This window comes from Aegilops tauschii, chromosome 6, assembly GCF_002575655.3.
Source record: "Aegilops tauschii subsp. strangulata cultivar AL8/78 chromosome 6, Aet v6.0, whole genome shotgun sequence".
Lineage (NCBI taxonomy): Eukaryota > Viridiplantae > Streptophyta > Magnoliopsida > Poales > Poaceae > Aegilops > Aegilops tauschii.
In genome coordinates this window covers 481,646,849-481,661,448 of record NC_053040.3, presented here as the reverse complement: position 1 = coordinate 481,661,448, position 14,600 = coordinate 481,646,849, and the positions used below count along the sequence as shown (strand labels likewise).

Below are 14,600 nucleotides of genomic sequence, written 5' to 3'. Positions count from 1 at the left end.
CGGCTGGGGAGACGACTAAAAACTCCAGTTATCAGGCGCCAGGCGGGATGCAACAGCAACTGCAAACCTGCTTTTTTCTCGCATATACCCGTGACCCATACAGGAAGACGTAAAGCAGCTAGATACCTGTAACAGTTGTGCGTGATCCATTCCGGAAGACGTAATCCCGTTGGAGAAAAATGCGGCGCGTAATCCAGGATCAGAGCCACACGCGCGGGCTCCGACTCCCACCCACCACACGCCCAGCCGCCGGCACGCGCGCGCGCACGCCACAGACAGACACGGCCGGCCGGAGACCGCGCCACGCATGCTCCTCCCCCGCCTGCTCCCCGCGCACCGCCTCCTCGCCGGCGGCCCCCGCCCCCTCCTCCTCCTCCCACGCCGCCGCCTCGCTCCCCGGCCGCCCGCCGCCGTCTCCATGTCCTCCTCCTCCTCCGCGCCCGCCCGCCGCAGGGGCCCGCTGCGGGGGGTGGTGTTCGACATGGACGGGACCCTGACGGTGCCCGTCATCGACTTCCCGGCCATGTACCGCGAGGTGCTCGGCGGGGAGGCGGCCTACGCCGCGGCGCGCGAGGCCGGCGGGGGCGCCGTCGACATCCTCCACTGCATCGAGGCCTGGGGCCCCGACGAGCAGCGCCGCGCCTACGAGGCCATCGCCCGGTTCGAGCGCGACGGCCTCGACCGCCTCCAGATCATGCCCGGTGAGCCCCTCCCGGTCGGCCCCCCTTGCGTCTGATTCTGATTCCCTTATCGGTGTGTGACGGTGCTTGTGGTTTGCAGGGGCCTCGGAGCTCTGCGGGTTCCTCGACGCGAGGCAAATCAGGTGGGATTGCTTTGCGGGTAGCTCAATTTGCATGCGTGGGGTGCTCTATTCAGTTCAGTTAGTTGTGCAGTTCACTATGAGCTCAATTGCACTTTGTTTTCAGAATTGATTTGGTGAAGGTGTAATACCATGTGCACCTGGTAGTACCATTACCATGCAGTTGCTTTAAAGTTGATTCATGCCATGATTTGGGGCTTTGCTGTATGAATAGTGAACTGTCTGTCGATTGATGTACGGACTAACATTTCAGGAAGTTAGAGAGGTTGTTTTTCGGATGATAGGAAGAGTGCGTTGTAGGCTATATAGATTGGATGGCTCGAAATTTGATATGCAAACCCATGCTATTGCAAATCCGCGATTACAATATGCAGTTATCTGTCTTTTGCAACATTCTACCTCATTTAGAAACCTTACTTCCTAATGATCAGTACGTCTTGCTCTGTCCAACTTTTTGATGAAATCTTGTTATTGCAAGGAATTCCCATACATCTTTGAGTGGGAACTTCCACTCTCTGGAGCCATAAATATCGTGTCACAAAGTCATGCATTTTTATTCTTAATTGGGTTGAGATCACTAATTATGAATCTTCAACTGACTTCTTAATGCCATCAGTCCTGGTGATCAGGAAGAAGCACTCTAGCAGCAGGTGCCTTACTAGTTGTTGTTTACTTGTATATAACAGACATGGTTGCTTTCTTTTAAAAAAAATTGTGAGCTACGCATCAGATTTGGATGTTGCTTACGAGTTTGTTGTTTACTTGTATATAAGTATATAACAGACACTGTTACTTTTTTTGACATGTGCCATTGAGTTCATGTGTAGCATCTGTTTGTTATTGTAAAAATCTGCCAGACTAATGGTACAGAAATAACTGCAATTATTAGTGGCATCTGTATGTAGTTACTTTATTAGATTAGAGATATTTATGTTTTTGTTACTGATTCCTACCATTGGTATTACACAGGAGGGGTTTAATCACCCGCAATGTGAAGGACGCAGTTGATTTGTTTCACCAAAGGTTTGGTGTAAGTTGCTGCACTAAACTCATTCTGTTCATCTCGTGGTTATACTTTTAGGATGATATCCATTGCTTGCCCATGTATATTACTGTGATATACCTTGGGACACTCAACCCAAATCTGTGTTTATTTTGGTAATGTTCTGCAACTAGTTTCTTGCACCTTTCTGAACATACCTTCATGTCGATCTCCCCAATCCTTGTGTCATAAAGAAAGGCTGAATGTTGATATTTAGCCAAATTATGAGGTTATGTTGTAACTCTGCATAATATATGTCTTCTAATATTCATGTATTACTTTATGCACAACCAACTTGATTAGTCATATATTGGTATGGTGAAGTGAAATAACTTTCCAGGAACTGTAATGTTGCAATCATTTTAAATATGCTAATCTCGCACATCTGAAACTTACGCAGATGAAATTTGTGCCTGCATTAAGCAGAGAATTCCGCCCCTATAAGCCAGATCCAGCTCCATTGCTTCATATTTGCTCCACTTGGGACATTCCACCGACCGAGGTGATCATGGTTGGTGACAGCCTCAAGGATGACGTGAGCATTTTTCATCCCATTATGTAGCTTAGCATATGAACGGCTCCTATACAGTTCACTTTGTGCCGTGGTTTTAGTTATCAAGGCATACTATCAGGATTCCTAAATTAGTGTAGATATTAGGAGTTCAAAATTTGAGAGCTCCACAGTAAGTATAGTTTCATACTTCCATCATACCCATGAATCAAAAGGAATTGTGCTTGTCCTGCTTTCGCTAAATGCTCCTTAATTCTAGTACTTACATAAGCCGGGAGTTCAGGACAGTTTTTGTGAATCTTAAACTTTTCCGATAACTTGTGCATGTGTACTGATTCATTTGCCTTGCCTTTGAAAACCTTGCGCAGATCGTTTGTGGAAAGAGAGCAGGAGCATTCACTTGCCTACTTGACGAAACTGGGCGATACGGCCCCCACGATTCTTTGCCTGAAGATGTTAAGCCTGACTTCATGGTGTCTTCACTCCCCGAAGTACTGTCGGTGCTTGAGGAGCATTTCGATTTGGCTCCAGTGTCTGTCGCCGAGAGTAGAATATGACAGGAAACGTCCTACACCTTCAATGTAATATGGTATATGCCGAGCTTATCGATCAGTTTATCCATACCCTCCAAAAATATGACTGCTAGAAAGAAATTTGTTTTCAGTTCTGACCGTAGATGCAGCTTCAAGCATGGTGTCGATTACGGATGCATCAGGCTCCAAGGAATTATGGCCGTGAAATTCGCCCCTCATGAATGCCTAATGCGCATATATAGCTGGTGACTGGAATTTAGTACTCCCTCATACCAAAATAAGTGACTCAACTTTGTACTAACTTGACTCAACTTTGTACTAACTTTATACTAAAGCAAGTATAAAGTTAAGTCATTTATTTTGGGATGGAGGGAGTAGTAGAGTATAGTTTCTGTCGAAATAAAACCATAGATGATGTTGTCACTGGCATCATATTGGTGGTGTTGAACGCCCACGTCAGCATGGCTATTTTTGACTTGATCATTCATGGTATAATCTCATATAGGCATTACGTTCATGATAAGTAAACCGTTAATCAAATTACATCTACTACTAATATTCCACCCCAAGACGGCTATCCAACATGCATATCAAAGTATTAAGTTTACAAAAATAGAGGATTGCAATAAGCATGATGACATAATGTAGACAAGAAAACATTAAGCAATATGATGAGACACCGTTGTTTTATTTTTAGTTGCAAAATACAATACGAGTCTTCTCTCCATTCTGTCATTGGGATATAGATAGATCACTCCAAGATTAGAACCCACTACAAAGCACCAGTCTCTATGAAGAAAACCCATCAAACTTGGCCAAAAAAATAGATAGATTGGAGAGCATGCAAAGCTATTTAATTATACAGCAAGAAATCCTCAAAATATTCAATTGTATTCAATGGACAATCTGATCTTGAACTGACTATTCATCATATCCCAACAAAACACATCCACAAATCATATCAGGTGGATCCCGATCATGTGAGGCAACTCACGGGAATTTGGTATTGAAGATCAAAGAGAAAGAGAGGGCCATCTAGCTACTGGTATGGACCCTAAGGTCCTAAGAAAACTACTACACATGGTCATGGAGGTAGCAAGGTTGTGGAAAAGCCTCCGGGAGAGTAGCAGAACATGCCTCTAGATTGGATCTCCTCGGAACAGAATCTTGTGGCGGCGAAAAAATCTTATAAAAATATCTCGGATGGTTTCTCTATTTATAGGAATTTATGGCGGTGGAATGGACAAAAGGCGGTAAGTGTGGGCACCACACAACCTAGGGGCGCGCCCAAGGGCCTGGTCATGCCACCTGGTCAATGGGGGGGGGGGGGGGGTGGCTCCTCTCGCTTCCCTCCGATGCTTCCTGGAACCTTCGTGCCCCGAAAAAATCTTATTCAATTGTCAGGATTTTTAGGCCTTCGTAGATATGGATTTTCTGTAAAATTGAAAACATGCAAAAAATAGCAATTGGCACTAGGCACTAGATTAATAGGTTAGTCCAGAAAAATAATATATAATGCTATAAAAAATATACAAAATTGATATTTTAATAGCATTACAAAAATCAAACAATATAAATACGTTTTAGACGTAGTAGTACACATGCTTGGTGGCATGCATGCTTGTATCTTTTTTATTTTCTTGTCGCTAGTTGTCGTAACATATGTACTTTCTTGTGGGATTTATCCCTAATAATATGGGAATATAATAAGGGTTTTAGTTTGCCAGCAAAAGGTGTACATATGCAAAAGTAGAATCATTTGTTTTTTATGTTTGTCAGAGGTTACATATTCTAGAAGTTTCTTTAAATATGCTTATCAAATAATAGTCTAGATATCCTTATTATGATATTAGTTAGATTGTAGAGATCTCTACCATGATATTTAATACTAATACTAAAATTTATGCAATTGTAAAAATTAATTCAAAGAGAGCTTTGAAACACATTGTTTAAATTTAGCACAAAGGAAAAAAATGCAATGATCTACATTACAAATGTATAGCAAATAACACTATAAAAATCTTTAGTAATTAACATAATTATATGCTTAACTATATCAACTTATAAGCTGAAAATTATAAGTATGAGAAAAATAAATTTAAGGAGGTATAAAAGCTTAGTATAAAATTTAAATTAGGGTGGGGCGGCCCTAAAAGATTCCCAATAAATAGATATTGGCACAAAAGCTTGATATACTGGTATGCGGCTGACTAGAGAATCCAACTCGCAAAAAACAATATTTTTTGATAATTTTATACATGAGCATCAACATGTTGACTTGGTTTAGCCGAAGTATCTTCTCCACAGTTTCTACCATCTCTTGCACCAAAGACTCACAGATGAATAGTTTGAGGGCCGATGAGACAACGAGTAAGAAGGCAACCATGGAACCGGTCGTACGGTAGCTTGTTTTCAGCATTGCCACCTTAGTGCTCACATGGTTCTTCCTGCTATCAGAATGTGTCAAGTCAAATAAGCATCCCACGGGAAAACAAGGAATATTACGCTGTCTCCTTCCTTGCTCCCGCCATGCTCATGATCTAGTCCCGTTCAAAGAGTTTACTATACCGACCCCACAAGCTCTGATTACTGGATTTTATAATTATATTTTCTCTAGTTTAAAATTAACATTGTCAAATAGTTTTATGATTATTACATCAACTTTACTACTAATTACTAATGCAAAGATGTGCAAATATCCTTATCTGAATGGTTTGTTGTATATATGGACATTATGAAGGAAATATGACCATATTAAGGAAATAGTTATAGATATGTTTAGTTCCGCACAAAGTGGATCACAAGAAGTCGTCTACATGAGAAGGCGACATGTGGTATGACCGCATGAGCTCGCACCTGCGGTCGTACCACATTGTTCCAATTCCCTAGCTTCACATTGGTGCAGCGGGCTCGAGGACAACGTCAAAGGTGGTCATGGATAAAGGTGATGTGAATGAGTTGGGCACCGACACGATGGACATGGCGTGGTTTTGCACCCTGTTGACAAAGTGGTGGGCGTCGATGCCATCAAGTTGATCTCAGGGACGATCTGAAGTTCGTTGTGGGGCTCAAAGGCTTAGACGCAGCCTAAGTTGCAGCTCATTAAACGTATGGTGTGTCGTCATAGAGGTATGCTAGTGACAAATCTCCTTCGGTAGGCATTGTGATGGTGTTGTAGATCGATGGGGAGGACGTTGTCAAAGAGGAAGCAACTTCCGTTGTAGATGGCATGGTCGTCCAACGTATAATGGGCTCGGACCGCCTTCCACGGAGAACTGTACTAGATGTAAGCTTCCACGCCGAACATCACGTGAACGGCTCACTCAAACACGCAAATCATTTCACCGTCTTTGGAGCGATGAAATAGCCAACAAAACACACCTCGACGGTCAGTGCTTGGTGGACGATGCTAATCCAGACGTGAAAAACGCTGCCCTCTAGGTCAAAAAATTGCAGGGGCACGCAGATGTGGGGGCACACACCCGCGAAAACATCAATTTGTAGCCAGATGTGGGGGTGCTCAGTCGAGAACTAATATAAAATCAATGGCCCTCTTCAAGCACGACAACTCCATTTATTTGGCATGTTGGATAATCTAAATTGTTGATGCGAAGTATCAATATGAATCAATTGTCGTCTTCAAGCACGACAATTGTATAACATGTTGGATAATCTAAATTTTCTGTCCGTAGCAACATCGATATTTAGCTGGTCAAAGGAAAACATCAGGAGTAAACTAAATAATTCCATATCGATGAAGCCAAAAGAAAACAAATAACACTTCTTCTTCAGTACAACCCCTAAACACATTGATGGCTGAGATTAAACCATATCCCTTCATAACAAAGGGCATGATGGTTATATTTAAAAAACTCTTCGCCCACCCAGGCGCCTGTGTATGGGTCGAACTGACACCCTCAATCACAGGCTTGCAAGTCATAACCAATAAACCGATCTAAGTTGTGTGATCCAATATAAGATAAGTTCCTTTTTGTAGTCTCATAGTCCGTGCTGGGCCAAACCCATTTTCCAAAAACATGTAGGGTTAGACCCAATGGTTGAATTGGGCCACATTTATCCTAGCGGCATGGTGGGCCCTCCTATTCGGCGACCCACGTGCACCCTCCCTGTTTTTTCCTTTAGTTTTTTTCCCTATGTTTTTTCAATAATGCAGGATATCAAAAAGTTCTCAATATAAAAATAGTTGCAAATTTTGAAAAAAAAATATTCGTGAATTCAAATTATGTTCATGATTTTAAAAAATGTTCACGGTTTAAGAGAATGTTAACGAATTTGTGAAAAATATTCACGAAGTTAAAATTTGTTTATGAACTAAGAAAATGTTCATGAATTCGAGAAAAAATCATGATTCAAGAGAATATTCACAAATCTGTAAGAATGTTGATGAATTTAACAAATTTCATGATTTCTAAATTTTTTCATGAATTTTAAAATATATTCATGAGTCAAACAATGCTCATGAATTCAAAAAATGTTCACGATTTAAGAGAATATTCATGAATTTGTAAAAAATGTTCACGATTTTGACAAATTCTTCATGAAGATGTTGTAGTTCAAATTTGATCTCTTCTGCTATGTTTTGTTTACAACATTTTTAGTCCTACAATATCTATTCCCGACTATTGAGATTTCATCTTTCCATCCATACTTTATACAGGGGAAGAAGATATTACAAGAAAGTTAGTTGAAGTTATAAAAGTATTCTCTGAGAAAGATCTGATGAAGGAAAGGGAAAAGTTATATCTACTTTACAGCCAGATAATAGATAATGAGTGGTCAATCTCTGCCATAGAACACGTTTCTGGCGCCTCGCAAGCCATACCCTGCTCAAGCCACCTCTGCCAAGCCAGCTGCGGTCTTCCCTCCAAACCATTGCTCTTAAACTTTCACCTTGACTCGCCTCTGTTCATGAAACGCCAAGGCCACCCGCTTTACTTATTTGCAGAGCTCTTCTTTCCCATAGACCAACTCTTAGGAGAATACAATTCCCCAGGCTACCTTGTTTTAACACAAGCAGAAGTAAATACAAGATGGGAGAATTAATAGCAGAAAAGGAAATCTCCATAGTGCTCTTGCCTTTGAAAACCTTGCAGACCGTTTGTGGAAAGAGAGCAGGAACATTCACTTGCCTACTTGACGAAACAGGGCGATACGGCCCCTAATGTTGGGATTTGCCCACGGGATCGATCACATCACGGTCGCACAAAAAACTTTTGTAGTCAAGGGCTCTTGTCGTGCCCTTTGTTTCTCCTTTTTATTTTCTTGTTTTCTCTACGTGTTACAGTGATCACGTATACCCGCATCCTAAAGCTACCGACCTAAATCAAACCTGGACGTATACGGACACCACTTTAAATCCAAACCGGACACCTAGACCAAGCTTGACTAGTACTCGTACATGGACATGCACACGTACTACTTGACCTGCCTACACACGGTAATGACAAACCGCCAGCTTCTACTAACTTTAGTAGGATTCAGCTAAGACAACGTGTACAAGTCAAACTACAACTAACTTGTAAGGACGGATTAACTAACCTAGACAAGATTACTCAACATTCTCTCCCTAATCTTGACCCTTGTTTTCCGTGCTTCTCCAGTCTTGGCTCGTTGCAGATCATCCCTTGTCGCTCATCCGCTCGCACCACGACAAGTCAAATTGATGATCTTGATTGCTCGCAACACCCAAGATTCTTTGCCTGAAGATGTTAAGCCTGACTTCATGGTGTCTTCTCACCGAAGATACTGTCGGTGCTGGAGTGTAAAACCTAGGTTTTGGGGGAACTGGCTCAACCCTCAAAGGGGTGGCCTATCACATATATATAATGATGACATACAAGTCCAATACCAATAAGGTATGGTTTACACAGTAGGGCTACAATACGAAGTCTAACACCCTCCCTCAATCTCAACTCACTCCTGAAGTATCTAGGAGGCTGAGATTGCGCCTACAGACCTCAAACATGTGAGAAGGTAGAGGCTTGATGAAGATGTCCGCAAGTTGATATTTTGAAGAGATAAACCTGACTTGTAGTAGCTTATGTGCAACACGTTCCCTTACAAAATGATAGTCAATCTCAATGTGTTTAGTCCGTGCATGGAACACCGGGTTTGACGACAGAAACGTAGCACCGATGTTGTCACACCAAACGACCGAAGGATGTGGCTGAGCAACTCCTAGCTCTCGAAGTAGGGACTCAATCCATATAAGTTCAGCAGTTGCATTGGCAACCGACTTGTACTCAGCTTCTGTGCTGCTGCGGGAAACAGTGGCTTGCTTGCGTGCACTCCAGGTGATCAGATTAGGACCCAAGAACACAGCATGTCCCCCCGTGGATCACCTGTCATCTGGACACCCAGCCCAATCAGCATCAGAGAATGCAGAAAGAACTCCGGAGGAACTGGGGCGCAGGTGAAGATCAAAGGAGACAGTGAGACGCACATAACGCAGTATGCGCTTCACAGCAGACCAGTGTACATCAGTGGGAGCATGAAGATACTGGCACACCCTGTTAACCGCAAAGGAGAGATCAGGACGCGTGATCGTCAGATACTGTAGGCCACCAACAATACTCCTGTACTCAGTAGCATCCTCAGGAGAGAGAAAAGCACCATCAGCAGCAGAAAGGGTGTCAGTGGAGGACATGGGCGTAGGCGATGGCTTGCACTTGAGCATACCAGCACGGTGCAAGAGATCAAGAGAGTACTTCTTCTGGGTGAGAGCCAAACTGCCACGAGACTGATGAGCGACCTCAATACCCAGGAAGAAATGAAGCTGTCCCAAATCCTTAACTGCAAAATCACGACCAAGTGCAGTCACAAGAGCATCAGCAGCCGTCGGGGATGAGCTCACCAGGACAATATCATCCACATACACAAGGAGGTACATGGTCACACTCGGTCGCTGAAACAAGAACAGTGAAGTATCAGCCGTCGAAGGAATGAACCCATGAGTGCGTAGAGCTGAAGCCAGGCGAGCATGCCAGGCACGGGGAGCCTGCTTCAGTCCATATATGGCCTTCGTCAGATGACAGAGATGATGAGGCTGAGTGTGATCAACAAATCCAGGTGGCTGCCGCATGTAAACCTCTTCTTCAAGCAATCCATGAAGAAAAGCGTTCTGCACATCAAGCTGGCGGAGAGACCATCCGCGAGAAACTGCCAGAGACAGAAGAAGTCGAATAGTGGTAGGCTTGACAACTGGGCTGAATGTATCCTCATAGTCCAGGCCCTGACGCTGTTTAAAGCCCTTAGCCACGAGGCGCGCTTTGTAGCGCTCAATGGAACCATCCGCATGTTTCTTCACCTTGAACACCCACTTTGAATCAATGATGTTGACGCGAGACGGAGGGGGAACAAGTGTCCAGGTCTATTCTTCATAAGAGCATGATATTCTTGTTCCATAGCAGCCCTCCAGTGTGGAATACTCATAGCGGCTTGATAACTGCGTGGTTTGGCGGTTGGATCATCCACAGCATGAGCCAGGCAAGCAGCAATATAGGTGACCGTGCCATCGGTGCGCTCCTTGGGACGAACAATGCCACTGCGGCTGCGAGTGTGTGGACGCCGCGGGGGAGCAAACACCGGGGCCGGCGGGATGTCCGGAGCAGGTGAGGCTGGTCCAGGGGACTCCAGCGAAGAAGAACCGGGTGACGTCGGGCCGGGCGACGGCGGACCAGGCGACAGCAGACCAGGCGACGTAGGCCCCGGCGGTGTGTGAGCCGCTGCAGACCCGGGCGAAGTAGGCACCAAGGACGCCCGCGCGGATGGCGAGGGCGACGATGGAGGGGAGTCCGGGCGAGGAGGTGGCGACGGAGACTGCTCAGAGGAGGCCGTCGCAGGCTCTGGCACGGTCGCAGTAGCCAGCATGGGCTCCGGCCCAGGCTCGATTTGTAGATGGGGCGCCTGGTGCGGGGTCGAGGGCGGGAGGCGGTGCATGCACTGGCCGATCGACGTGCACCACAGGCGATGTGGCGGGTCCGTCAGGGAGGAGTTCCAGGCGAGCTCCACGTCCAATTCCTGCACCATGATTAGGTAACAACACAGGCGAATATGCAACATCTTTAAATTGGCCAGGCATAAGAGGAGATGACTGCATAGAAGGTGTTGTGGTGGATGACTGAGACATGGCAGAAAAGGGGAAGACGGTCTCATCAAAAACAACATCCCGAGATATGTAGACTCGATTGGTTGGGACATGGAGACACTTGTAGCCTTTATGGAGAGAACTATACCCTAAGAACACATACTTTTTGGAGCGAAACTCAAGTTTGCGATCATTATAAGGACGAAGATGAGGCCAGCAGGCACACCCGAACACCTTAAAAAAGGTATAGTCAGGAGTTTCACCTAAGAGAAGCTCAATCAAAGTTTTCATATTAAGAACACGCGTAGGTAATCTGTTAATGAGAAAACACGCGGTAGCAAAAGCATCACTCCAAAAACGAAAGGGTACAGAAGCATGTGCAAGAAGTGTGAGGCTGGTCTCAACTATATGGCGATGTTTGCGCTCAACAGCGCCATTCTGCTGATGTGTATGCGGGCATGATAAACGATGAGAGATCCCAAGCTTATTAAAGAAGGTGTTAAGGTTGCGATATTTGCCCCCCCCCCCCCCCCCCCCAATCTGATTGAACATGGATAATTTTATGCTTGAGTAGACGTTCAACATGCAATTGAAACTATATGAATATATCAAACACATCAGATTTGCGCTTAAGAAGATAAAACCAAGTGAAGCGACTATAGGCATCAACAAAACTGACATAATAGTTGTGACCACTAACAGATGTTTGTGCCGGACCCCACACATCAGAAAACGTAGGTTTTGAGGGAACTGTTTCAACCCTCAAAGGGGTGGCCTATCACATATATATAATGATGACATACAAGTCCAATACCAATAAGGTATAGTTTACACAATAGGGCTACAATACGAAGTCTAACATGGAGGAGCATTTCGATTTGGCTCCAGTGTCTGTCGCCGAGAGTAGAATATGACAGGAAACGTCCTACACCTTCAATGTAATATGGTATATGCCGAGCTGTATCGATCAGTTTATCCATACCCTCCAAAAATATGACTGCTAGAAAGAAATTTGTTTTCAGTTCTGACCGTAGATGCAGCTTCAAGCATGGTGTCGATTACGGATGCATCAGGCTCCAAGGAATTATGGCCGTGAAATTCGCCCCTCATGAATGCCTAATGCGCATATATAGCTGGTGACTGGAATTTAGTACTCCCTCATACCAAAATAAGTGACTCAACTTTGTACTAACTTGACTCAACTTTGTACTAACTTTATACTAAAGCAAGTATAAAGTTAAGTCATTTATTTTGGGATGGAGGGAGTAGTAGAGTATAGTTTCTGTCGAAATAAAACCATAGATGATGTTGTCACTGGCATCATATTGGTGGTGTTGAACGCCCACGTCAGCATGGCTATTTTTGACTATGATCATTCATGGTATAATCTCATATAGGCATTACGTTCATGATAAGTAAACCGTTAATCAAATTACATCTACTACTAATATTCCACCCCAAGACGGCTATCCAACATGCATATCAAAGTATTAAGTTTACAAAAATAGAGGATTGCAATAAGCATGATGACATAATGTAGACAAGAAAACATTAAGCAATATGATGAGACACCGTTGTTTTATTTTTAGTTGCAAAATACAATACGAGTCTTCTCTCCATTCTGTCATTGGGATATAGATAGATCACTCCAAGATTAGAACCCACTACAAAGCACCAGTCTCTATGAAGAAAACCCATCAAACTTGGCCAAAAAAATAGATAGATTGGAGAGCATGCAAAGCTATTTAATTATACAGCAAGAAATCCTCAAAATATTCAATTGTATTCAATGGACAATCTGATCTTGAACTGACTATTCATCATATCCCAACAAAACACATCCACAAATCATATCAGGTGGATCCCGATCATGTGAGGCAACTCACGGGAATTTGGTATTGAAGATCAAAGAGAAAGAGAGGGCCATCTAGCTACTGGTATGGACCCTAAGGTCCTAAGAAAACTACTACACATGGTCATGGAGGTAGCAAGGTTGTGGAAAAGCCTCCGGGAGAGTAGCAGAACATGCCTCTAGATTGGATCTCCTCGGAACAGAATCTTGTGGCGGCGAAAAAATCTTATAAAAATATCTCGGATGGTTTCTCTATTTATAGGAATTTATGGCGGTGGAATGGACAAAAGGCGGTAAGTGTGGGCACCACACAACCTAGGGGCGCGCCCAAGGGCCTGGTCATGCCACCTGGTCAATGGGGGGGGGGGGGGGGGGGTGGCTCCTCTCGCTTCCCTCCGATGCTTCCTGGAACCTTCGTGCCCCGAAAAAATCTTATTCAATTGTCAGGATTTTTAGGCCTTCGTAGATATGGATTTTCTGTAAAATTGTTTTCAGTTCGGACCATAGATGCAGCTTCAAGCATGGTGTCGGTTACTGATGCATCAGGCTCCGAGGAATTATAGCATGAAATTCGCCCGTCATGAATACCTAATGACCATGTATAGCCTGGTGACTGGAATTTAGTAGTAGTATAGTTTCTGTCGAAAGAAAACCATAGATGGTTGTGATTGTGTAGATTTCTAAGGCACTCGCCTGTCGATAAGCATTTTTCCATCCACCCTTGCACATGTTTCGAAATTATGTCCTTTAAGTATCTATTAAACATCCCTCTTTCGATTTCCCCACATCTATGGGAAGGCCCAAGTACTTCTCTGAAAGTGACTCATTCTAGACTTCAAGAATATTCATTACATCAGCCTGCAAGTTTTCATGCGCACCCTTGCTAAAATAAATAGAGCACTTATCGACATTGATTCTTTGTCCGGACGCATCACAATACTTCCTCAATAGATCCTTGATCCGTACAGCACTGACACTGGTTGCTTTAGAAAACAAGAGACTGTCATCGGCAAAGAGGAGGTGATTTACTTTTGGTGCAGTTGGTGCCACTGTTATACCGTGGACTCCATCAACATGAGTTTTGAGCAAGCATGAAAGCCCTTCTGCCGCTAGAAATAAAAGGTATGGGGAAATAGGACCCCCTTGCCGCACTCCCCTAGATGGCCTGAAAGCATCGAAACCACCATCATTAAAAAGCACCGAATAAGAAACTGAAGACACGCACATAACAATTTCGGTGAAATGTGGGCTAATACCTAGTTTAAGCATAACTGCCTTCAAGTAAGGTCATTCTAGTCTATCGTACGCCTTCGTCATATCCAGATTTAAAGCAAATAATCCGTTGCTCTTGACCCTTTTTGTTTTTATATAATGCAAGCACTCATAGGTTGTAATAAAGTTAACCGTAATGAGGCATCGAGGACCCCATCCGGTCCCGCAGCCTTATTAGGGAACATTTGAAACAGAGCTTCTTTAACCTCTTCTTTGATATACTCCTTATTTAGACGTGCATTCCTTGCCCCGTCCACTCTCGAAGGTATGTGGGATACCTCCATCCCAATAGTTCCTTCTGAAGTGTACAAGTTTGAATAAAACTCATTAGTCATCTGCACCATCTCTGCTTTGATCAGTAACAGAAGTACCATCGGTTTTCTCTAGCTGCTTGATCCTGTTCTTTGCACGCCAAGCACTTGTTTTTTTTCTGAAAAAAAGCAGTGTTACCAGCCCCCTCGGT

At 43.9% G+C, this 14,600-nt stretch overlaps 1 protein-coding gene across 2 annotated transcripts; it reads left to right on the top strand.

Annotated features, from left to right (window-relative positions):
* The first annotated feature begins 204 nt into the window (after window positions 1-204).
* LOC109734363 (haloacid dehalogenase-like hydrolase domain-containing protein At2g33255) lies at window positions 205-3,048 on the top strand. Of its 2 annotated transcripts, XM_020293569.4 has the most exons (5): window positions 208-701; window positions 781-823; window positions 1,790-1,850; window positions 2,263-2,397; window positions 2,742-3,048. In XM_020293569.4, the coding sequence occupies exons 1-5, from the start codon at window positions 308-310 to the stop codon at window positions 2,928-2,930; spliced, it is 822 nt and encodes a 273-aa protein (XP_020149158.1). In that variant the 5' UTR covers window positions 208-307; the 3' UTR covers window positions 2,931-3,048. The 2 variants fall into 2 exon arrangements, with proteins under 2 accessions (XP_040249009.1, XP_020149158.1); XM_040393075.3 differs by lacking the exon at window positions 2,263-2,397 and having other exon boundaries at window positions 205-701.
* Window positions 3,049-14,600: the final 11,552 nt, after the last annotated feature.